The sequence below is a fragment of the Adiantum capillus-veneris genome, chromosome 2 (assembly GCF_014529385.1).
Source record: "Adiantum capillus-veneris isolate H3 chromosome 2, ASM1452938v2, whole genome shotgun sequence".
Lineage (NCBI taxonomy): Eukaryota > Viridiplantae > Streptophyta > Polypodiopsida > Polypodiales > Pteridaceae > Adiantum > Adiantum capillus-veneris.
In genome coordinates, this window is record NC_140932.1 from 52,298,754 (window position 1) to 52,322,246 (window position 23,493).

The 23,493-nt window shown below is 45.0% G+C and overlaps 1 protein-coding gene across 3 annotated transcripts in view; it reads right to left on the bottom strand.

Annotated features, from left to right (window-relative positions):
* LOC147462785 (putative phospholipid-transporting ATPase 12) overlaps positions 1 to 23,493 on the bottom strand; it is a 90,548-nt gene that overhangs the window by 23,936 nt on the left and 43,119 nt on the right. For all 3 annotated transcript variants that reach the window (XM_086485495.1, XM_086485503.1, XM_086485512.1), the window contains one exon: positions 7,894 to 9,051. In XM_086485495.1, the coding sequence (XP_086341621.1) occupies positions 7,894 to 8,947 (1,054 nt within the window). In that variant the 5' untranslated portion in view covers positions 8,948 to 9,051. The remainder of the gene's footprint in view (positions 1 to 7,893; positions 9,052 to 23,493) is intronic.

The following is a 23,493-nucleotide window of genomic DNA, read 5'->3' on the forward strand; positions in this document are numbered from 1 at the left end:
CTCTGTGGCTAATGTATATATCTATGCGGCCTTTGTGAATAGATAAAAAACAAAAATACAAAAGAAATCTTTCGTTTTGGTTTGGGACGTGGTCTGGTTGCTGTACGTCAGAGTTCCAGTGTGTTTTTAAGCATCATAAAGCCATGGATAACGTTTCCGAGAGTGCTTCTGAAATCAAAAGCTATCTGTATAAGACTTCGAAGAAGCTCGAAAAGCCTGGAATGGTCAGGCACCTGCCCTTGAGGTGCGAATTCCAATACAGGACCTTATGGATCCGGTAGCACAATACGCCAAGAATACGGTCATCTTGTTTTTCCCGGGCAAAATGCCAATTGCGCAGGTTGTCGGACAATGGGTTGATTTCCTTCTTTAATGCCAGGCTGTCCAAGGCGTTTATTTTGGTGTTCGGGGTTTCTATGAGGTTTTACTGGCAGACACTGAAGCTAGAAACCTTTTGCTGGAGATGTCTCCGCGCTTTTTTGGCACGCCGATGACTCGTGTTCTACCATGGTCACTTATGAAGGACTACCAAAGTCTTATTCGTCATAAATGTCCAGTGTGGGTGGAAATAGTTGATTTCCCTTGCACGTAGAGGCATTTTCTTCCGTTGCTCGCTGCTCAGCTTGGCAAGGTAATTTGCCCTCCGAAATTGGATGCGAATACCAATAGGTTTTGTTTTTTGTTTTTGTTTTGTTTTCGGAGTCGGAGTCGGGCGGGGCAAGCCCAACCGCTCCCCTTATCCACCGTAAAAGTGGACAAGAAGAACGACCAGGACTATGCCCCGAGAAACCGAAGGCAGACGCTTTTGTCACTAGTTTCCTCTGGACTCGGGAGGCCAGAATTATCTACACTCTTAGAGTGATGACTGTTTCCTTGAGAGACCCATTTCGGTGGGCGTGACAGCGACCAAGTACCTCTGTTCATAGGCCCAGGTACTGCAGGACTTGCTTCGGTCTTCCCTTTGGAGTTGCCTCCTCTAGGTAACTTATCGTCGCTGACCTCACTAAACTGCCTTTGAAACCCGACGGTTTTCCCCTAGGAAATGCCATACCCACTTGGAAGGGCGTCGACTCACAGGTGGCGTCCGCTGAGGCTGGTAATGTCTCCCATTATGCATTTCCCAACCCCTTTTAGGTGAAGTTGACCCCCCCGGGGGGGGAATGGCAGTTGGGTGCTCTCGTAGCTCATTTGGCTTCGCTTGGGGAGAATACCAATAGGTTTTGCATTCTTTGGGATACAGGCAAACATACCCCGGATGGAATTATGGTGGATTCAGGGGATCCATGGGTTGGCAAGAGTCCTTTTAAACTCAAATGGGGAAAATTTGCAAACTCCTGTTTCCAATGTGGTAGATTTGGTCACATGCAATCTGAATGTCCTACACCAGTTCTACAACCTCCTCTTTCGGTTGTTCTTGCTTCTGTCCCTGCCCCTGTAAGCAAATTTGTTGGTGATGCTAAATTGAATGGAGTTTCTACTATGAAGGTGATTCCCAATGTAGACAAAGGAAAAAACAAAAATCCGCAGTCTGCTGATGTTGAAAATGTAAATACAGTGATAGGCAAGAATGTTGGGTCAGGTGATGTTAGCTCATGGGCGGTGCCTAAAAAGACAGTGAAAATTCGTACTCCAACCCCCTCCCATAATTATGTTCCTCTAGTTAATGCCAACAAGAATGTATCGTTTAAGCAGCTTCCTTGCAATGACAATCGCACGTTGATTGATGCTTGGGAAAAAGCGATGCATTCTAATAAGGATGTACTTTTGGGTGAGGCTTCAGGAAAAACATCCTTGAATTCAGTAACGATTTCCAAGGTAACGATTTCTTGGATAAGATTGGATTCGTCGAAATCCCCGAGTTCAACAGAAGAACATGAAACATTTTTACGAAATTCAATGACAGAAGTACCAAGCACTAATGAATCAAACTAAGCAGACGGTACACATTGATAAAAGTCAACATCAGAAGACTTTATTTCTTTATACATTTCCAAAGCTGTAACAACTGGTATTGCAAAACCATTATTTACAGACTTCTGATTACAAAGAGACACAGATACATGAGGCACGTTCTGCTTAACAAAAACAAGAGAGTGATATACATAGTCTATATACAATGAGTCTTGTTTATCATAAAACCATGGAATTCCTAAAATAACATCTGCTCTATCCAGGCGCATGATGTGGAAATCCAGGTTCTCTTTGTGATCAGCCAGCTCGAGCGACAAGTCTGGAACCATCCGATTCCATACATCCGTATCCACGCCACGAGCCATCTTCACGCGATACTCATGGTCAATGTCCTGCGTCCGCAGGTTCAGTTTCTGCACCAATTTTGCATCCACAAAATTGTGTGAGCTTCCATTATCAAGGAGTACGGTCACTTCGTCTTTTTCTTCTTTGGGCAATCCTTGATTTGGTGACCCGTCTGGCCAAATCCGAAGCAAGCTCCCTTCTTCACTGCATCAGCAACTGAAGCATTTCTGGCTTTCTTCTTTTCCTGAGAAGATATCGGCCGTGATTTGGACTTATGCTGGAATCGGGGTCGCTTCCTCAAAGCACCCTCACCGGATTGGTGGTCTGCAATTCTTTTCTTCTCATAATTCGCTCCATTTATCAAATGGAACGTCCTGGCCTTTGCCACTGCATCCTCGACATCGGTCGGGGCTTTGTCCTTGATCAAGGTCCAGCGGTAATCTTCATGTAACCCCAGCAAGTACATGTGCACGGCGTGCGTAGAATCCACCTTGCAGAAGGTGAGCGCCTCTTTGAAAGCTGTCATATATTTATCAAAAGACAGAGTTTTCATCGAAAGACTCTGCAATTTGGCATAGGCTTTCAAAGGGTCCATTTTGGCGAAATCCCTGTTGAATTTCACACAAAAATCAGCCCACGTCGTAAGCTTCTCTGTCATATCACGCCACCAGGTAAGCGCCTTACTGCGCAGATAGAGAGGAATCGTCTGAATCCTCCGTTCATCATGCTCCCCATGGAGATCAAAGTATGTGGTCCACGAGTGCAGCCACTTATTTACGGCCAATTCCGTACACTCCTTCTCTTCACCTGAGAAATTTGTAGTTTTGTACGGAATTGTAGCAGTCGGACCACCCTGCAAACGCCCAAAAGCAGCAACCTGCGTCCACAAATGCTGGAGATGGGTTTCGCCCTCGGAAATACGCGCAGTCGTGGACTGAGCCATATTTTCGAGAGTAGAAAGTCGGGAACTGAGCCCCTGTACGACCCCTCCGAGAGAGGCCAAGCGAAGGTTCGTCTGAACATTCGCATTTTCCAAAGCGGTAACACACTGGTCAAAGCTCTAGAAAGTGCTTGTAATCCATGTGTAGACAGCATGCGTGAATGGAATTTGATTGTTGCCTGGCGCGTCATCACGCTGCACATCTGAGCTGGAGGAATCCATGGCGAAGTGCGTGAAAAACTGGAAAATTCACGCAAAACCGAGCCTTTTCTGCACTTTTTGGTCGCGAAAAAGTGAAGTTCGAGGAGCTCCACGCGTCGACGTGAGCGCCTGAAGGCGAGCAGGTGATGGCCGGAGCATGGGAGCGCGAGCAGGTGAGCTGAGGAGTGGTGGGAGAGAAGCAACAGAGCCCAAAAGTGAGTTTCCTGCAACTTATGAGTTTCTGTAAGTGAGCTTTTAATAAAACATAGGTTTCAGACTTGTTTTTTTTTTTAACTTAAGTGTCCTGGCTCGTTTTAAAGAAAAGGCTCACTTAAAATAAAAGTGGCTTAATAAATTGGAGAGGGCAGCATAGAAATGAGTCCAGCATGGAAGAAAAAAAAAGATGCGCTCAAGCTGCCGTGTGGAGATTTCACGAAGGAAAGGGCCCAGCGTGTGGTTGCCCGTGGCTAGCACGGACAAGGGGATATATATATATATATATATAATTTATATATATATATATATGCTTCGCATAGAGAGATTGAAAGAGTCACCAGATGCTGAATTTTAATACAAAACCAGTAAATTAGGGTTAAATATACTGATTTTCATCAAAAACCAGTAAATTCCTCGGAAATCTTTCAATTTCCATCACTCCCATCTGTTAATTTGCTGATTTTTATCAAAAATCAGCAGTCGAACTGTATTATTTACCTGCAAACATGCTTTCGAGAAGAAAAGTAAGTAATTTCAGCAATTTAATCACTAAAAAATTACGCGAACACGAGGTTTTCCGACCCGAACCGTTCCGTAGGTGTGCACACGGTCCTTCGTGCAGCCAAGCCAGCTCTGATACCATGAAACGAACGAGGAGATAGGATCTCCCGGCCACACGGACCACCTACAGATGCACGTCGAACGAACCACCCGACCATAGCCACCATCCGGCAGCTCCCCCGTGCTGGGGCCAACGTCCGAGGACGTAGGCGTGCACCTGTAAGACCGGGCGTCCCATACACACCTCCTCGAGGTGACCTTGCGCACTCCTAGCCTCGCGGGCTAACCACTGGCACTCTGCCAGTGGGGTCGATCACTGTAAATGAGACCTTGGCCTCCCTTTTATAATAATGGCCGGCCACACTGGCCGTGTTCACACTACGTCCGCTCGGACACTGGACACCCATCCCGACGGCATCTGGGCTAGATCCCTCTCCTGTGAGCGGGACATTGGCGCCCGATTACTTTGATGCCGGTGATTTACAAGATATTGGCTAAGATGCTGGTGCACCGCATTAAGGACCATCTTTTTGCAGGACTCCATCAGGCTCAATATGGTTTTATTCCACCTCGTCAGATTTTGAACAATTTGGCTAATGTTATAATCGGCATGGAGTATGCTAAGTATACTCATCAGGATGTGATGGTTATGCAAGTTGATATTGAAAAGGCCTTTGACACTGTACAGTGGGATTTCATTGCTGCCACGATGAGGTGCCTAGGGTTTGGTCCTAAAATTGCCAATGTGGTTTATTTCTTGTATGCATGTAGCACGTCTTCGGGAATCTTGGAAGGCGAATTAACGGAATCTTGGCCTCTTGGTTGTTCGGTCAGGCAGGGTTGCCCCCTTAGTGCTTTGTTGTATGCTATAGCCACTCACCCGCTGTTGCTTTATCTTGATCACTTGACCTCGGTTGAGCGTCTTCATGGTTTGGAGTTACCTTCTGGTCCTACCTTTGTTGGTCAGGCTTACGCAGATGATTCGTTGTTTATGCCTCGTAATCAGAAGGCTGATGTCGAAGTGATTATGGAAGCATTGGAACTTTTTGGCATTGCGGCTGGCTTAAAGTCAACTTTTGTAAATCGAAGCTTTTGCCTCGTCGTTCTTGTGATTGGCACAGTCTATTGTGGCCACGTCAAATTGTTTCTCCAAACGTGATTACTAGGCATTTGGGTTATCCAATTGGATGGAATGTCACTCATTCTTAGGAAGTGGATTGGGTTATGCAATGTTCGAAAGTCAAATTGCACTACTGGAAGTTATCCACTTGGCCATTGCATGTTCATCTGCATATTGTTCAGAGTATTCTGTTGGCTTATGTTCAATTCTTTTGCCCGCTAATGCGTTGACCTCGTCGTTGCCTTGATTCTCTTATGTCGGACATTATGTCCCATTTGTGGCGGACCCATGCACAAAAAAAAGGCTTGCGCTTGATGTCTATGGGAAAGCTTTGCACTCCTAAACGCCTGGGTAGCCTTAACATTTTGGATTTGCGCAGGCATATTCTTGCTCGGAAAGCTATGTTGTTGCCTACTCTTGCACAGCAAATTCAGCCTTGGACTCTTATGTTTGCACACCTTGGTCAGCATGTTGTTACTTCCTCTTTTGGCCATTGGCAACCATCTATGTGGGAGGTGGTTTTCGGCAAGATGGAAGGATATATTCCTAGATGTCCTCTTGCTTCCACTTTAGTGTCTGCCTGGAAAGAGGTTACGATTCATCTTTCATGGAATCCTCGACAGGAAGGTGATTCGATTCGTTTGGAGAGTCTCCATTGGAGCCAAGCATTTTCTCTTACTTTGGTCGACCGTCCCCTCGCCAGACTTATTTTCTTTCTAGCCGAGGCATTCGTGTGGTTGAGGATGTAGTCGATGAGGCTGGATATACTTTTGAGTTCCCCTTTGCCGCTCGCCGTTTTGGATTGGGCATGCATTACCGTCAATTTTGGAGAGAACTTCAAAGTATGTTGCATGACTTTTTGCCAGTTTCACCTTTACCTGATGGTGATCGCATGTCTGATTGGGCTCTTCGGGATACTCCTTTTCGGGATATTTCTGCGGGTCGAATTTATGCTCTTCTGCTACCGCTATCTTGGCTTGCTGATCACTGCAATGCCCTTTGGCACATGCATAAATCTGATCTTTGGTGCAGGAAGCTTCTCTCTGCCTTGTGGAAACGTCACTTGCCGTTGAAGGAGCGACTCTTTCTTTGGCGTTGTCTGCTTGGAGTGCTTCCTGTTGGCACTTTTCTTAGGGCGCGTCATATTCGCTCCTCCTCTTGCATCCGTTGCTCTACTACAGAAGAGGATATTTATCATTTGTTGTGGGATTGCTGCATTACTAGAGACTTCCTTCGCCGCGTATCGGCCTGTATGCGGCTCTGCTTTCCTGGGGTTGTTTTTCACAAAAGGTTTTGGGTATTTGGTATTTTCTCATCGACACTACAACGCTTTGCGGCCTTCTTTATGTGGGTCAAATACTGGGCTTATTGGACCCTGTGGAGTCAGCGTAATGCTTACATGTTTCATCATGCTTATGCAGACCCGTTCCCACTCTTCAAGCTTTCCCTTAGGCAATCGTTACAGTTTGCCTTGGAAGTTGGTGATATCACTGCAGAGATACATCGGCTTTCCTAAAAATGTTTCTAGCTACTCTGTACAGCTGAGTAGTTCTGTGTTCTTCCCCTTGTATATTACCCTTTTGGTGGGTTTTCCTCACTTTGAGGTTTCCCACTAGTAAATTAATCAAATAGATTTACAAAAAAAATATGTGTGTGTGTGTGTGTGTGTGTGCACGCTAATAAAAAGAGGAAAATGGTATAACCATTCTCTCACCCAAGTGTGGTAGATTGATTATGCCATTTCCCTCTTGAATAACAAGTCTTGAGTTCAACTCCTTGTCGGCTAGATCTTTAAGGTCTCATGGGATAGTTTCCTACAACATTAAGACTCTCTTCTTCTTCTTTTTCTTCTTCTCTCTCCTCTCTGCTCTCACGCTTCCGCACACGCGCACTCTCACATAAGTCCGGGGCAAGGACACGAAACTTCTTTGATAACAAATGTGAGAGAGTTCCTTTTACTTCATGGCATGTGCAAAAGACTAGAGAGAGAAGAGAGATATTATAAGTGAAGGTTTTGTGAGTAAAGGGAGGGAAAGAAGACTTAACACCAGATGGGGTCCCAAACCCCCCTCCAATGGCCCCCCTCTCTATTGCTAGAGAGGTATTTGCTTTAGATTGCACAAATGCTAATACAATGGTCCTAGATGTTGAGATGTTGATGAGATATGGCTATGGGCGCTTGGATCTGCGAGGCTAAGGGCTGAAAACTGAAAACACAGAACTGATTTGACTTGGATCTACAAATTGACGATGAGGCTAGACGAGGCTAGGGCTGAAATTTGAAAACGCTGGGCTAAAGGGTGCTGAACTCAGCAAGCTTCGAGTTGACCAACCAATTTAAGTGGAAGTACAAAGCACAACCCCTACAACATCGTGGCCTAAAAGGCGTTCCGCCACTTCCTGTGTATGCTGAGTAATCCTTTCCTTACAATATAAGCAATAATGACATGAAAAACGACTACAATGCTTAAAAGTTTCTATGAAAGTAAAAGTGGCATAAAACAGTCATTAGAACAGCAGGATTATATTAAAAAAAAGGAGACAAAATGGAGCTCTTTCAAATTCTCACAGAAATTCTTCTAGCAGTCAGCATATGTACCATAGAGTACCAAGCAGGTGAAAAACTGTAATACTCCCGCAATAAAAGGATTGTCATAGTTAAATGCTGCTTTTGTGATTGAATTTTTGCCGTTGTTAGCACCAGGCTTCAGGTACCAATGCTTCGTCTTGTCGCCAGCTAACCAAAACCCAAAGACCATTGAACTCACTGTGGACATGCATACAAGTAGCAGAAGCTGAAAAATTATGATGTAATCTAGTTGACGCTCCACAGTGCTGCGCTTTGATGGTGGATCTGTAGAGTTCATCATAATCTTGGTCTCATATCCTGTGTATAATACTGAACCATACACATAACGAGTGTTCCTTAGCTTAGAACCACGAAGAAGCAACTGCCCTGGAACGAGGGATACAGTTTTATCTTTCCAAATAAGGTTGCCCTGAAATGAGTAGATTAAAGGGTTTGGCTGTTCACACTCTACAGAAGCAGTAAAATCCTTGAGTTCTTCCTCATGCAATCCAGCAGTGTCATTAAGGCATCTCTTCATTTTAAGATTTGTCTCACCATCCAGGTTGGCAGTCTCGACGTAGCAGCTGCCACTTGCATTGTGTGAAAAGAGAAACAGGAGATCAGCAGGAAAAAACTCATCACACTCAACCTTCACAATATTTCCCACCTTCAACTCTTTCCAGCGACGCTTCTTGAACTGACCATTTGTATCTAAAACACGAACAAAACGATTGTTCACATCTTTATCTGCTCGTCCACGCCGTAGGTCTTCTAGACCTTCTTTTGCCATAGCCACCCCAATCACGAAGGCAAGAGGAAGAATTGTTGAGACTGGATTTACAGGTGTGACAGGTGTGAGAGTAATGCCAGCGTGAAATGCGAAGTATAAGTTTGCAACCCGGCGAAATTGCTCATAAAGTCCTTTCGGTATAAATGAGTACCATGTGTACTTGGTTGTAGAAACCAAATTTGGAAACCTCTTGCCATTTGGATCCTGCCAAGACCCTTTGATGTTGATGGTGCGAAACTGCTCCAAGTTTCTTTGCCATTGTCTCTTGTCAGATATACAGGGTAGAAGCCTCATATTGAGGGGCCAAGTACAAGTAACATGAGTGAGCTTGAAGCTAGCTAAAGCCTAGCCCTTTGTTCCAACAGAGGAAAGCCTAAAACAATTTGAGGGGAATCAACCTGAAAGAACAAAGAATTTATATAAACCATACATGTCAATGCAAGCCTAAACCAGAGAATGAAAGGTTGATTAAAACAAAACATGAATCTTCTCCCGTAACATGTACAACAGCCAAACCAGCACACATATGTATATAGGTAGATCGGTAGAGCAGTCATATTTGGTAAAAATCGGTGACGGAAAGACGTGAATTGTAACAAACTCCAGTAAACTTAAATCCATCATAAGCATTACAATCATCATTATTATGAATCATGAAAACTTCTAGCAGAGACAAACTGGAGAAAAGGAAAAATACATAGAAATTTACATCCTGGAAACACCAAAAAAAAGGAGATAAATTGACTACGGTAGCCTACTCGCTCCTCTTCCTGTAATTTCAAGTCGTGTGGATGTCGATCTGCTGCCTTCTTGTGTCATTCTTGAGACTTCTCTAGAGCCTCGCGGATCTTGGCAAAAGCAATGTCCAAGTCCCTCGTGTACTGTCAGCTTCAAAAATCTTGTCTTTAGTGCTGAGAAAGGGAGGAACCTTCTGAGCACCTTCAATCAATTCAAATGGCGTTTTCCTTGTCAAAGAGTGAACCGTGTTATTGTAGGCAAATTCCACCAAAGGAAAATATTTTTCCCATTGAATCTTCTAATCAGAGATGTAAGACTTCAAAACTGAATTTGCGATCTCAGATTGCCCATCTGTCTGCGGGTGGAAAGATGACGAGAACTGCAACCGTGTGCCAATGTTCTCCCAAATAGCCCTCCAAAACAAACTCGTGAATCGGGGATCTCTCTGAGCTTGCTTGCTAAATCTGTCAATGATAGTCCATATGCCATCCTACCCACTCTGAGTCTTCAGGAGATTAAAGATGAAATCCATTGCAATACTTTCCTAGGGGCGACTGGGAATAGGCTATAGTAATCCCTGTGCCTTATGTCAGTCAAACAAGACCTTTTGGTATACTAAACAGTTGCAAACAAAGTCGTCCACATCCTTCCTAAGTCTCGGCCAAAAGAAATAACGCTCCACCCCCTTCAAGATGGTATCGATGCCGTGTTGACACGTAAATGGTGGACAGTGGTACTCTGTCAAGACCTTTTCCCTCAAAGGCTGTGTGACACACAACGTCGTTTCTTCATCAAGTAGCCATCCCGTATGGAATATCCTGAAATTGTCTCCCCATTCTATATCCGAGTAAAAACATCGGTAAAGTCCGGATTGTGGCGTACTGGTCAACCATATCCTCGAAGCTTCTATGATGTATCACGAGAATAGCCACAACAAGGGGCTTTCAAGACAATGCATCTGTCACTAAATTTTCTTGTCCCTAAAAATGGACAATCTGGAAGTGAAACTGTGACAAGATGTTAGCCCACCACATCTGCTTTTCTGAAAGTTTCTTCTGTGACAAGAAGTAGCGCAGACTCTGATGATCTGTAAAAACTGTGAAATCGGCTCCAGGTAGATAATGTCTCCATTATGTAAGAGCATGGATCACTGCCAATAGCTCTTTCTCACAAATTTGGGCTACCAATTCTGGCCTTGAAAACATTCAGGTTTCATAAGCAATCATATGGCCTTCTTGCATCAAGACCGCTCCTAGACTACGACCACAAGCATCACAATAAACTTCGAATGGCTTTTGCAAATCTGGCAAAGCCAACACTGGTCCAGTAGTCAATTTTTCATTAAGTGGCTGAAAGCAGTCACCTTTGTCGGTCCCCACGAGAAAGGAACTCCTTTCTGAGTCAATAAGTGCAAAGGCGAGGCTATCTCTGCAAACTTCCAAATGAACCGCTGATAATAAGAGCACAAGCCCAAAAAGCTTCGAGCTTCATGAACATTCTTCAAATCAGGCCAATCGCGAATAGTCTCAATTTTGGCCGGGTCCATCTGTACTCCCGCTGCTGAGACGATGTGCCCCAAGAAATGTATCTCCGGCAAGGAAAACTCACTCTTTTGGCATTAATAACCAATCTATGATCGCGCAATGCTTGAAAGACCTGTAGCAAATGGTGTCAATGCTCTGCTTCATTCTTGGAGAAAACTATAATGTCATCAAAGAAAGTGCCCACAAAAGTCGATGCTCTCGAAAAATCCTATCCATCATTCAATTGAAAGTTGCTAGAGCATTTTGTAAGTCCAAAGGGCATCACCAAAAATTCGTACAAACCAAATCTTGTCCAAAAGGCTGTCTTGTAGACATCTTCCGGAGCGATTCTAATCTGATTATTTTCACTTTTCAAATCAATCCTACTAAAACAAGAGGATCCCTGAAGTCTATCAAGAATATCATCGATCCTCGGAATAGGAAATCGGTTCTTGATGGTGATTATATTAAGAGCTCTATAATCAATACACGTTCTCCAAGATCCGTCTTTCTTTAGTACTAACAAAACCGGAGAACAATAAGGTGTTGTACTAGGTTGGATAAGACCCTTTTCTAACTGTTCTTTGACTTGGTTCATGAACTCTTCATTCTCGGCTCGGCTAACTCAGTAAGGTGGCCGGTTCAGGGGTGTGCTTCCAGGAATCAAATCAATGGTATGGTCCTTAGGATGAGGTGGAGGTAACTCGCCTGGTAGGCCTTCTGAGAAACAGTCAGCATGGGTGTGCAAAAAGTCTTGTTGTTCTTTATCCAATTCAGACAAATTGGTTCTTTGCTCATCATTCAATTCTTTCAAATAGATCGAGTAAACAAAAAGACTGGATTTCATTAATTTCGAAACGGCTGAAGCCGATACAATAGGGACGGACTATCCCTTCAATTTTACATCAAGTACAATTTTCATGCCCTTCTCATTGGTCAAAGTCGCTTTCTTGGCCTGATAATCAACAACGGCGTTGTTCTTGTGGTACCAAGGGATTCCTAGGAGGACATCACATCCTTCCCAAGGCATGATGTAAAAGTCCTCGTGCCCTAAATACCCTTAACAATGCAAACGAAGTTTGCCAATGACAAGTATAATGGCCTGCTAGAATTGCCTCCGTCAGTGGCCCCATCCTAACGGGCGTAATCTCAAGTCGAGCAGCCAATTCAGGTGAAATGAAGTTGGCCTTGGCTCCTCTATCAAAGAAAGTGAGGGCTTCTTAATCCTTTACTTTGCCCCAAGCGCGGCAAAGTTCCATACTTTCGTCCATCTAACTTGGGTCGGTCTCCATGCAATCCGGTACCAGTCCTACTTTCATCTTGCCTTTTCTACCACGTTCTTCCGTTGCTCTAGAACTCTCATGCCTTTCTTCAGTTTGTCCTCGTTGTGCCCTTTTGGGACACTTTGCCGAAATGTGTCCTTGTTCCCCGCAACCAAAACACTTCCCCTCTTTGAAATAGTCAGCTCTCTGTTCCGCAATCAATCGGGGTCGTGCATCCTTCTTTTTCTGAGAGTTCTTCTTCTTTCTATTGTCGTATGTCGATTTCTGTCCGATCCTTTGTGTCAAAACTTCATCAGTAGGGTAGGTCAAGTTACTAGAATGTATCGAGAATCCTTGCTTAGCATGTCCCATCAGTTGTTGTATCGACTCGGACTTTTGCTAAAGGTAGTAATCTCGGACATCTTTAGGGAGTCCGCAGCAAAACCGCTCAATCTGTTCATTAGAATTGACCTTCTTAAACGAAGAGGTCGGTAGAAAAGAATCCTAGAACCTATCACAATATGCGTCCAAAGTGTCACCCTTGGTCATCCGAAGATGGTTCCAAGCGGTTCTCACATCTCGTTCATACTCCTGGGTCAAGAAATAAAGAGCCGTTTCAACTTCAGCCACTTGGTCGGGGCTTCTCTCCTCAGAAGAAGAGTGGACCACCATGTTCGTGAGTTTCCATTCAAAAACGATGCTGCCCTCCTGATCTTGGAGTGCTCTGAGTGCTATATCAAACTGCTAAATGAAAGCCAAAGCCTTCGGAGCATCTCGGAATCCGGAAGGTGTAACTTGTTCGCCTTCTTGATTAGTGAAGATCTCCATACCGCTACGAGTCTTGCCCATGCAAGGATTTTCGTTCCTGGCAAGGAAGGTCGCAGACTAATCTTCGGGAGACTATTTTAATTATGCTGCTCTTGACATTGGTATCACAGCTTTGAAGATTTTGCATTAATCTGCCAATCCCCAAGAAGTTTTTTTTCTCTTGTGTTTTCTAATTGTGGAGTGCAGATCTAGGTTTTATACTTCCACAGATCCTTTACTTCCTTTCCTTGCATTAAGATTCCTCTTAACTTGAATGATGGTTCCTTTTATATTTCCTTGAAGAGGGGGAATGAGAGTGTGCGATAGAGATGTGTAGAAGGAGAGAGAACTAGAGTGCTTCGTTAGCTGTGTTTGTATTGAACTGAAGCTAGAGAAATACAACTACCTTGCATCTTGCTCGCTTCCCTGACGTTCGGCACATCCTGCAATCCGTACGTTCCAAGAGACAAGATTTCGGACAAGAAGCTCCTCGAGCACTTTTTGTGCTTTCTCAAGTGCACGACATTTGGCATACATATCGACCAAGACTCTGCCAAGCACGACATCTTTTCTCAACTGCCTCTAACTAACAATATAATTGTGAATTTTTGTGCCCATATCAGCATCTTGCGTAGAGCCAGATGCCTTCAAGATGCATGCATAGGTGATTGCATTTGGAGAGAGCCACTCACTTCGCATCTGTTGAAAACAGACTAGAGCTTTCTCTTGTGGGAAATATCCTGCAACTAGTGCATTTCAAGAATCCATGCTCTGGATAGAAATTGAAAACAACCTAGAGCCTTTTGTCATGCTCCTGTTGTGCATTTCCCGCGATGAATGCATTCCAAGAGATGTCGTTCCAAGTCATCCTTACATGAGGATATAGAGAGAGCTTGCTTTGCATCCGTTGGAAATAGTCTATAGCTTTCTGGCCCTGCTCTTGTTGCGCACATCCCACAATCAGTGCATTCCAAGAGACGACATTCCGGATAGGAAGCTCCTCAAGCACTTTTTGTGCTTTCTAAAGCACACCACAGTTGGCATACATATTGACCAAGATAGTGCCAGGCATGGCATCTTGAACTTTTTGAACAACCCTTGACTATAACACTCTCATCATGAATTATCTCACCCAGGGGGAGGCTTTCAAAGTTTTTGCAGGTCTTTGCTTCAAATCTTGTGAAAAGAACCCAAAGCTTCCTTGCCACAGCCATGTTAAGTATATCCTGCAATCAAAGCACTACAAGAGGCATCTGAAAAAGGATGCCCATCATGAACTTACGTGCTTTGGTGAGGGCACCACATTCGACATACATATCTAGCATACATACTCTCATCCATGTCAACGTCTTGTGGAAGGGATAGGCCTTCAAGGTGCAAGATGCATCTGGAGATTTGCCTTCACATCCGGTGAAGTATACGATCTCATCATGAACTCTCTCTAGTTGTTGCTACCCTACTGCTTTGATGAGGGCACCACATTCGACATACATATCTAGCATACAGACTCTCATCCATGTCAACGTCTTGTGGAAGGGTATAGGCCTTCAAGGTGCAAGATGCATTTGGAGACTTTCCTTCACATCCGGTGAAGTATACGTATCCATCAAGAACTTACATGCTTTGGTGAGGGCACCACATTCGACATACATATCTAGCATACATACTCTCATCCATGTCAACGTCTTGTGGAAGGGTATACGCCTTCAAGGTGCAAGATGCATCTGGAGACTTGCCTTTGCATCCGGTGAAGTATACGATCTCACATCATGAATTCTCTCTGAGTTATTGTTGCCCTACTACTGGGTTGAGAGGTGCCTCAATTCAAGAGTTTCATTGTCCAACAGAGAGCTACTTAGATTCAAGGAGTTGTTTAGTAGCACGAGGATGATCACACGTGAGCCGTGAGCATTTAGCAGCTGTATGTACGCTTTCTTGTTGTCTTTTTCATGCAGCTTGCCATCATGATGAAGAAAGGTGACTCATGCCTTCGCATCCGGTGAAGTATACATATCCATCAAGAACTTACGTGTGCTTTGGTGAGGGCACCACATTCGACATGCATATCTAGCATACATACTCTCATCCACGTCAAAGTCTTGTGGAAGGGTATAGCCCTTCAAGGTGCAAGATGCATATGGAGACTTGCCTTCGCATCTGGTGAAGTATACGATCTCATCACGAATTCTCTCTGAGTTGTTGCTGCCCTACTGCTTTGGTGAGGGCACCACATTCGACATACATATCTAGCATACATACTCTCATCCATGTCAACGTCTTGTGGAAGGGTATAGGCCTTCAAGGTGCAAGATGCATCTGGAGACTTGCCTTCGCATCCGGTGAAGTATACGTATCCATCAAGAACTTACGTGCTTTGGTGAGGGCCCCACATTCGACATACATATCTAGCATACATACTCTCATCCATATCAACGTCTTGTGGAAGAGTATAGGCCTTCAAGGTGCAAGATGCATCTGGAGACTTGCCTTCGCATCCGGTGAAGTATACGATCTCATCATGAATTCTCTTTGAGTTGTTGCTGCCCTACTACTGGGTCGAGAGGTTCCTCAATTCAAGAGTTGCAATGTGCAATAGAGAGCTTCTTAGATTCAAGGAGTTGTTTAGTAGCACGAGGATGATCACACGTGAGCGGTGAGCATTTAGCAGCTGTATGTACGCTTTCTTGTTGTCTTTTTAATGCAGCTCGCCATCATGATGAGGAAAGGTGACTCGGGCCTTCGCATTCGGTGAAGTATACGTATCCATCAAGAACTTACGTGCTTTGGTGAGGGCATCACATTCGACATACATATCTAGCATACATACTCTCATCCATGTCAACGTCTTTTGGAAGGGTATAGGCCTTCAAAGTGCAAGATGCATCTGGAGACTTGCCTTCGCATCCAGTGAAATATACGATCTCATCATGAATTCTCTATGAGTTGTTGTTGCCCTACTCCTGGGTCGAGAGGTGCCTCAATTCAAGAGTTGCACTCTGCAACAGAGAGCAGCTTAGATTCAAGGAGTTGTTTAGTAGCACGAGGATGATCACACGTGAGCCATGAGCATTTAGCAACTGTATGTGCACTTTCTTGTTGTCTTTTTCATGCAGCTCGTCATCATGATGAGGAAAGGTGACTCAGGCCTTTGCATCCGGTGAAGTATACGTATCCATCAAGAACTTACGTGCTTTGGTGAGAGCACCACATTCGACATACATATCTAGCATACATACTCTCATCCATGTCAACGTCTTGTGGAAGGGTATAGACCTTCAAGGTGCAAGATGCATCTGGAGACTTGCCTTCGCATCCGGTGAAGTATACGATCTCATCATGAATTCTCTCTTAGTTGTTGCTGCCCTACTGCTGGGTCGAGAGGTGCCTCAATTCAAGAGTTGCACTCTGCAACAAAGAGCTGCTTAGATTCAAGGAGTTGTTTAGTAGCACGAGGATGATCACACGTGAGCCGTGAGCATTTAGCAGCTGTATGTGCGCTTTCTTGTTGTCTTTTTCATGCAGCTCGCCATCATGATGAGGAAAGGTGACTTGGGCCTAGGAGACTACACAGGGTGGAGGTAGCCGCAGGCACATAGAGCCAGAGGATGATAGCATAGCGCTGTCGAAAAGCGTACGAGCCATATGAAACGACGTAACAAGCGAACTGTCGTTTGAAAGTCTGACACGTGGATTAACGAGAAGCCAGAGTTTTGATTTTGCCTTCTACGCTAACGAAGTGAAAGAGAGAGAGGAGGAGAATGACACCCAATGGGGTCCCTATCAACCCTCTCAAGGACTCCCCACACCGTTGTCGATGTGATATTTGCTTTAGATTGCGTAAATGGAATGTACGTCTACACAAACAATACCTCAAGTGCAAACTAAATTGATTCGAATAGTGATGTCGTTGTGGTAACTCCTCAAGACGAGGAACCTCCAGGCTGATTTGATGCACCTTTGGATGCTTCTCGATGTGGGATTGCTTATGGCCACCAAGGGGTAGATCTACGGCTGCATTGCTCTTCCAATGTGAGAGGAATGAGGGGCTGAAAACACAGATCTTGACGATGCCGATGATGGACAGCAATGGGAGCACTCGATGACCACAAGGAAAGGCTCGATGGGCTGCCGAAGTACCACTTTTTGGGACACATTGTCTTTGCGGAGGGTGTCAAAATGGACCCAGCCAAGGTTGAGACCATTCGAGATTGGCCAAATTTGAAGAACATTCACAAAGTTCGAAGCTTTTTGGGTTTGTGTTCTTACTATCGGCGGTTCATTCGAAAATTTGCGAAGATTGCTTCTCCTTTGCATGTTTGATGCAAAAAGGGGTTCCTTTCACATGGGGACAATCTTAGATTGTAGCCTTCAAGACTCTCAAAGATTGCTTCTCCTTCGCATGTTTTGACGCAAAAAGCAGTTCCTTTCACATGGGGACCATCTGAGATTGCAACCTTCAAGACTCTCAAAGAAAAGTTGACAATTGGTCCAGAGTTGGTTTTTTCAGACTTGCAAAAACCATTTGAGGTTTACTGTGATGCCTGTGGTCGTAGTTTGCGAGCGGTCGCACTTGGGCTGAAATGCAAAAACACTAGGCTGATCTGGTTGAAAATGCAAAATGTTGGCTGTCTTGGCTGAAAACTGAAAACGCCGGGCTGGTCTACTGCTGGTTGATCAATGCGATGAGGAACTGCAAGGGGGAGTTGCAGTCCAGCGAAGCTAAGGGCTGAAACTGAAAACGTTGGTGGCTGATGGCTGAAAACGCTGATTTGCTGGTGCTAGAAACGCTGGGCTGAACTGCTGAGAAAACACTGGGGAGCTTGAGGGTGCCTGCCGGTCTGCTGCGGTGCCTGCCCTTTCTGTGTCCTTGCTTCTTCTGCTTCTACTAAGTGCCCGATGGTTTCTTTTATAACTCTTTCGCAATTTGCCCCACCTACTTTTCCAACAACGGTCACTTATTTTTAAAGAGAATTCCAAAAGTCACTTATAAATAAATGACCTATAAGAGGTGGCTCACGCGGTAGAAAATGCTCATGTTGAAATGACTGTACTGTGCAAGAGAGGGTATGCAAGTGTGACCGGCCTAGTCATGCATGTCCTACTAGAGGCTCACAAGGTGCCAGGCTAGGTCCTATGCTAAGATTGACGCTAGACTATGGAAAAAGCATGTCCACGTGGCGCAAGTGAAGTGCGCACGTGAAAGCCACTATCCACCTTTTTCGGGCCATCGCGGCATAGAAACCACCTTGAAAGGTGTGGAACGGTTCTTCTATTGACCGAGGCTCAAAAACAATGTGGACGAGTTTGTTCGCAGTTGTTTAGTATGCCAAAAGGTCAAGTTCGACAAGCATAAGGCCCCAAGTGTCACGTGCACATCTAACCCTATGTGCATGTGGACAAGCTACTTCAGTTCCAAGGTTCAAGTCAGCTTAGGAAGTGTTCTAGCACCTTTGTGAGCCTCTCCGCAGGCCGTGCATGTCCAGGCACTTAAGAGTAGTTGCATATCCTCTGGTTGCACACAGCATGATCATCAGCATGACAGTCAGTACCCATCATAAGCATTTTACAGTGCACAAAACCCATTTTTCCTATTTTATCCATTTTTCACTTATTATTAATAAGCGACTTTGTTGGGAAACTGGGTAGGGCAACTTTGCTAAGCAAGTATAAATAAAAACCTAGCGCTAGCACTTTTTGGCAAAAGAGGCAGCAGAGTTCCAACAACTAGCAGTGCCCCTTCTCAGCAAGAACCGGCAAGAGACTCAGCGTTTTCAGCCACAAGACAGCCTGGCATTTTGGGACTTCCCATATCAGCCAACGTTTTCCAGATCCTAGCCCGAGCGTGTTTGCAGATTGCAGATCAGCAAAGCGTTTTGGCAACAGAATCAGCCTAGCGTTTTTTAGCAGATCAGGCTTGGCGTTTTTTTGCAGATTAGCATCAGCATTTGCAAATTCCCGGTGTCAGATCAGCCCCTAGCATCAGCGTTTTCAATTTTCAGCACTTAGACACAGCACATCCCGCCCCTAGCCCCGCACATCTCACCTACCCGCAGCAGTTCCTCACTGCACGGTCAGATCAGCCAAAGTTTTCAGTTTCAGCCCGCTGTCCGCAAATTTCAGCATCTGCGTTTTCAGTGCATCGTCGTTGTGTCGTCGCCATCGCCGTCCTCACGGACACAATGTCAGAATTCAGCAGTTAGCAGATTTGCAGATTTCAGCCCCTAGCGTTTTCAGATTTCAGCCCGTCTCATCGTCGTCATCATTGTCGTCGACATCGTTGGCGAGTCCATTGTATCTAGACCAGTGTACCAGATTTGTGCAATCAATAGCATAGACCTCTCTAGCCATAGAGAGGGGGGCCCTTGGAGGAGGGTTTGACAACCGTCTGGTGTCGTATTCTTCTCTCTCTCTGTCTCAGTCTCAGCACCTTCATTCACAGTGTCATTCACTTTGTTTGTGATCATTTGCACTCTCTCACTAAAGGAACGGAAGGCTCTCCCTTCCATAAGTAAAAGGAACCCTTGAGCACAATTCGAAGCGCTCATCTTGAGCAAAGTTCAACATTCACTTCCGTTGCACCTTACATTGGTATCAGAGCTTTGGCAGTGTTCTATATCACTCAAGGAAAGAAGCACAGAAAAAAAAATTTGCTTGTTGCGGTCGCACATAACCCAAGTTCACTTGGGCGTGTCGATTCCTAATCGTGTTTTTGAAGAGTGACAGGTAACCCAAGAAAGAAGAGCTTGACGGCCTCCCCTTGTTCCTTTTTTCACTCATTGAGAGCGGACAGTGCACTTAGCGGCCGGCCAATCGACGTGAGGTGGGAAAAAGCAATCGTGATGTGAGCGCAAGGCCGTCAATGGATGCGCCCGCCCGCAGGGAAGAGTCGAGCTCGGGTAAAAGAAAAGCCCTCTCTAACACAGATTGCAAGCTAAAGAAAGAATCTCAAGAACTCAAAAACCTCAAGGACTCAAGGACCTCAAGAACCCAAGAACCACAAGGACCCAAGTTCCTCGTGAACTAAAGTACCCAAGATCTCAGTGTATGGTCATCACCGGAAGCAGAATGGTTACCTTGCGTGGAGGTGATGAGCATGGAGGTGACAAAGAAGAATTTTCCCCACCAAGAGTTTTTTTCGCCCCTCCCCCTTCCCCATCTACGCCAAGGATTATACCAAATCCTATGAAGGCGTTGGTCAAGACGATGATCGACATGATGTTCCAACAAGAGGCGCAACGCGTCACCTTGGATCGCGCGCGTGATCAAGCGCGCTTGGCGGTCGAGGAAAGAAAGGCAAATAGAATCACTAGCGCAAAGAAAGATGGTTAGCCTTGGAGCGTGAGCGCGAGCAAGCGCGCTTGGTGGCCAAAGAAAGACGAGTGGCCTTGGAGTTAGAGCGTGAGGAGCAGAGAGGCAAACGCGTCCAAGAGTTGGTCCTACACGTACTCACCTCGAAGTCCGAGCCAGTCAAAGATATTGGTAGTTCATCAAGTAGCACAAGCAGAGTTTCGAACTCCAACAAACCCGTCACTGATAAGTTGACATTCAATAAGTATGACGGTAAGATGGATGCTAGTGTTATTCATTATTGGTTGCATGAATTTAATGCTTATTTTGCGACAACTAAGAAGACAGGGAATAGCAAGGTTTTGACGGGAGCCATGTACCTTGCCGGTGATGCCATTAATTGGTATCACGCATGGCAAGAGGCACAGTTGACCACGCACCTAGAGGAAGCCGAAGAAGGCATGCCTCTTTCCTTCAATTGGACCGACTTCCAAGACAAGCTCAAAAGACACGGTTTATGCCTCCTCAGTACTTAGCACGGTTGAAAGAAGATTGGCGCAATCTCAAGCAAAATGGTATGTCAATCATGTACCATGTTTTGCAGCTCGGCACCCAATTACGCAAATCGGATGATGAGCGCAAAGAGGTATTCCTTTTCGGGTTGGACGAATATATCAAGTTTGATGTAGAAGTCTTCGACCCCGTGGATCTCAACAAGGCGGTAGCAATTGCTCTCTCCCAAGAGATGAAGCACAACAGAGGAAAGCCTAAGGAGAACAAGTCTTCTCACAGTACCTCTGAGACTCCTTAGAACCCACAAAACGGTAAGAATGGTAAGAACGGTAACTCTTCTAATCAATCTTCCTCTAATCTTTCGGAAAAGAACTCTCAAAATGAATCTAAGGGTAAAGATAAAACACCAGCTAAAGCTAAGCTAAGCCCGGATGAAAAAGCCACAAAAGGAATTATAAGAGGACATAACGGCAAAAGAAAAAGTCATTTATGCTAAGGAAGGTTGTTGTTATCAATGTCACGTCAAGGGTCACATTGAGGCGGCTTGTCTTAAAACAGCCCCGCCTAAAGATATACCTAGATGAATCCAAGATAAGCCCAGACTCACCCTTAAAGGAAAGTGCAAGGTATAGACCCATGGTAGTCACCCACAAGACAATATAACCATCAGCTCCATCATGCATAGTATTGACTAAATACCACGACATCCCCACTAACGTCGTCAGTGCCCAATAGTGGGTGTAGAACTAGGTACTAACATATGCTCCCAAACACAACACACACCACACACCACACACACACACACACACACATGAGCATACATCAACACAAAGTTCAACGTACTAAGTTTCTGTCATGACTCCGGAGATCAAGGGCAGACTCGGCCATAATGAAGCCTAGCACTAAAAGAAGCATTGAATCGAAAAAATTAGCACAAAAATGAGGTAGTTGATAGGGTATACGCACCACAAAAGATAGAAAAAATTAGCACAATATCAACTGGTCGTAACTCGGACTAAAACTTCACAATGTGAAGTCTGCATGTCCGCTATACGACTAAAAAATATACCTAGATGAATCCAGGATAAGCCCAGACTCACCCTTAAAGGAAAGTGCAAGGTATAAACCCATGGTAGTCACCCACAAGACAATATAACCATCAACTCCATCATGCATAGTATTGACTAAATACCACGACGTCCCCACTAACGTCGTCAGTGCCCAATAGTGGGTGCCCCACCTAAAGAACCCATAGCACCAACAACTACCACAAGCACTTTAATGAACCAATCTGAGTCTTCACATGTTTCTGACACACATTGATGAGTCTCTCTTTAAATGTTATGGTCATGTGAAGGGTCAGTGTTTTGTCATATTGTTTATTCAGGCAATATGCATGATGTGATTGGTGCCTCTTGTAGAGAGAGTCCGCCTAGAGGTTAGTCACACATCTCCTCTCGAGGTATCGAGCTTCGCTCCCGGTATGAACTCTCTCATTATGCAAGAGTGCCTTCATGTGTTGTTTACAGTTCAACAGGCTGCCTTCCGTAGAAAATTTGTCATGTCTCCTCTCTTAGGATGTGATATACTTTTGGGCATTAGATGGTTTCGTGAGCATAACCCTCTCATTGATTGGGCGGACAATACTCGCTCTAATTGCCAAAAGTGACTCTCCCATGATCATTCGTGGTGAGGAGGGTCTGCATTCTTTGCCTCTCATTTCTCATGTGCAAGCAAAGCGTGAATTACAAAGAGGAGCAAAGCGGCATTCATCTATGCCTCTCCAGTTACCCAGAGCATTCAGGCTCCAGACAGGTATTCAGCTTTGTTTACCGAGTTTAAGCATCTCTTTTTGCAGGATGATCTTCCACCCCGTCTCCCTCCCGAGCGGTCGGACGACCATCGTATCAAACCCACGAAGGGGGCACAGCCTGTCAGTAAGGCTCCCTACCGTTTGAACAAGACTCAAGAAGAAGAGTTAGAGAGGAAACTCACGGAGTTGGTGGCCAGAGGATTCATAAGTCCTAGTGTAAGTCCTTTTGCTGCTCCTATTTTATTTGTCCGCAAGAAGGATGGTTCGTCTCGTTTGTGTGTTGATTACAGGGCATTGAACAAGATGACCGTCAAGAACAAGTTTCTGATGCCTCGCATTGAGTATATCCTCGATAGGCTCAATGGGGCAAAGGTTTTAGTAAGGTCGATCTCAAAAGTGGATACCATCAAGGGTATTCAAAGGCGACATCTAAAAGACTGCTTTTCGCACAAAGCAAGGGCAATGGGAGTATGTGGTCATGCCTTTTAGGTTGACAGGTGCCATGGGTACATTTAACCATCTCATGGTAGGCCATTTTGGCGATATGGTAGGTTTGGGCTGGAAACAAAGAAAAACAGCAGCTTGTCACGACGGAAACACGCTTCGTAGGCACTTCTTCCCGAGGGAACTTGCCCACTGGGTCCTGGAGACATCTAGTACACTTGGGGCAGCCGTGGGTAGCACCGGCAACGTCTTCTTTGAGGCTGAAATCTGCAGCAGCATCTTCTCCTTGCAAAAACTGGTCTTTCATCTGGGAGAGGGCGTGTGATGCTTTTATAGCTCCCTGACCACAGCAAAGATAGCTGAGCGCTCGCTGCCGACATAGAGATCGCGGCCTTCTTTTTTTTTTGTCTTCTGTCTGAAAGAGAGAGAGAGAGAGAGAGAGAGAGAGAGAGA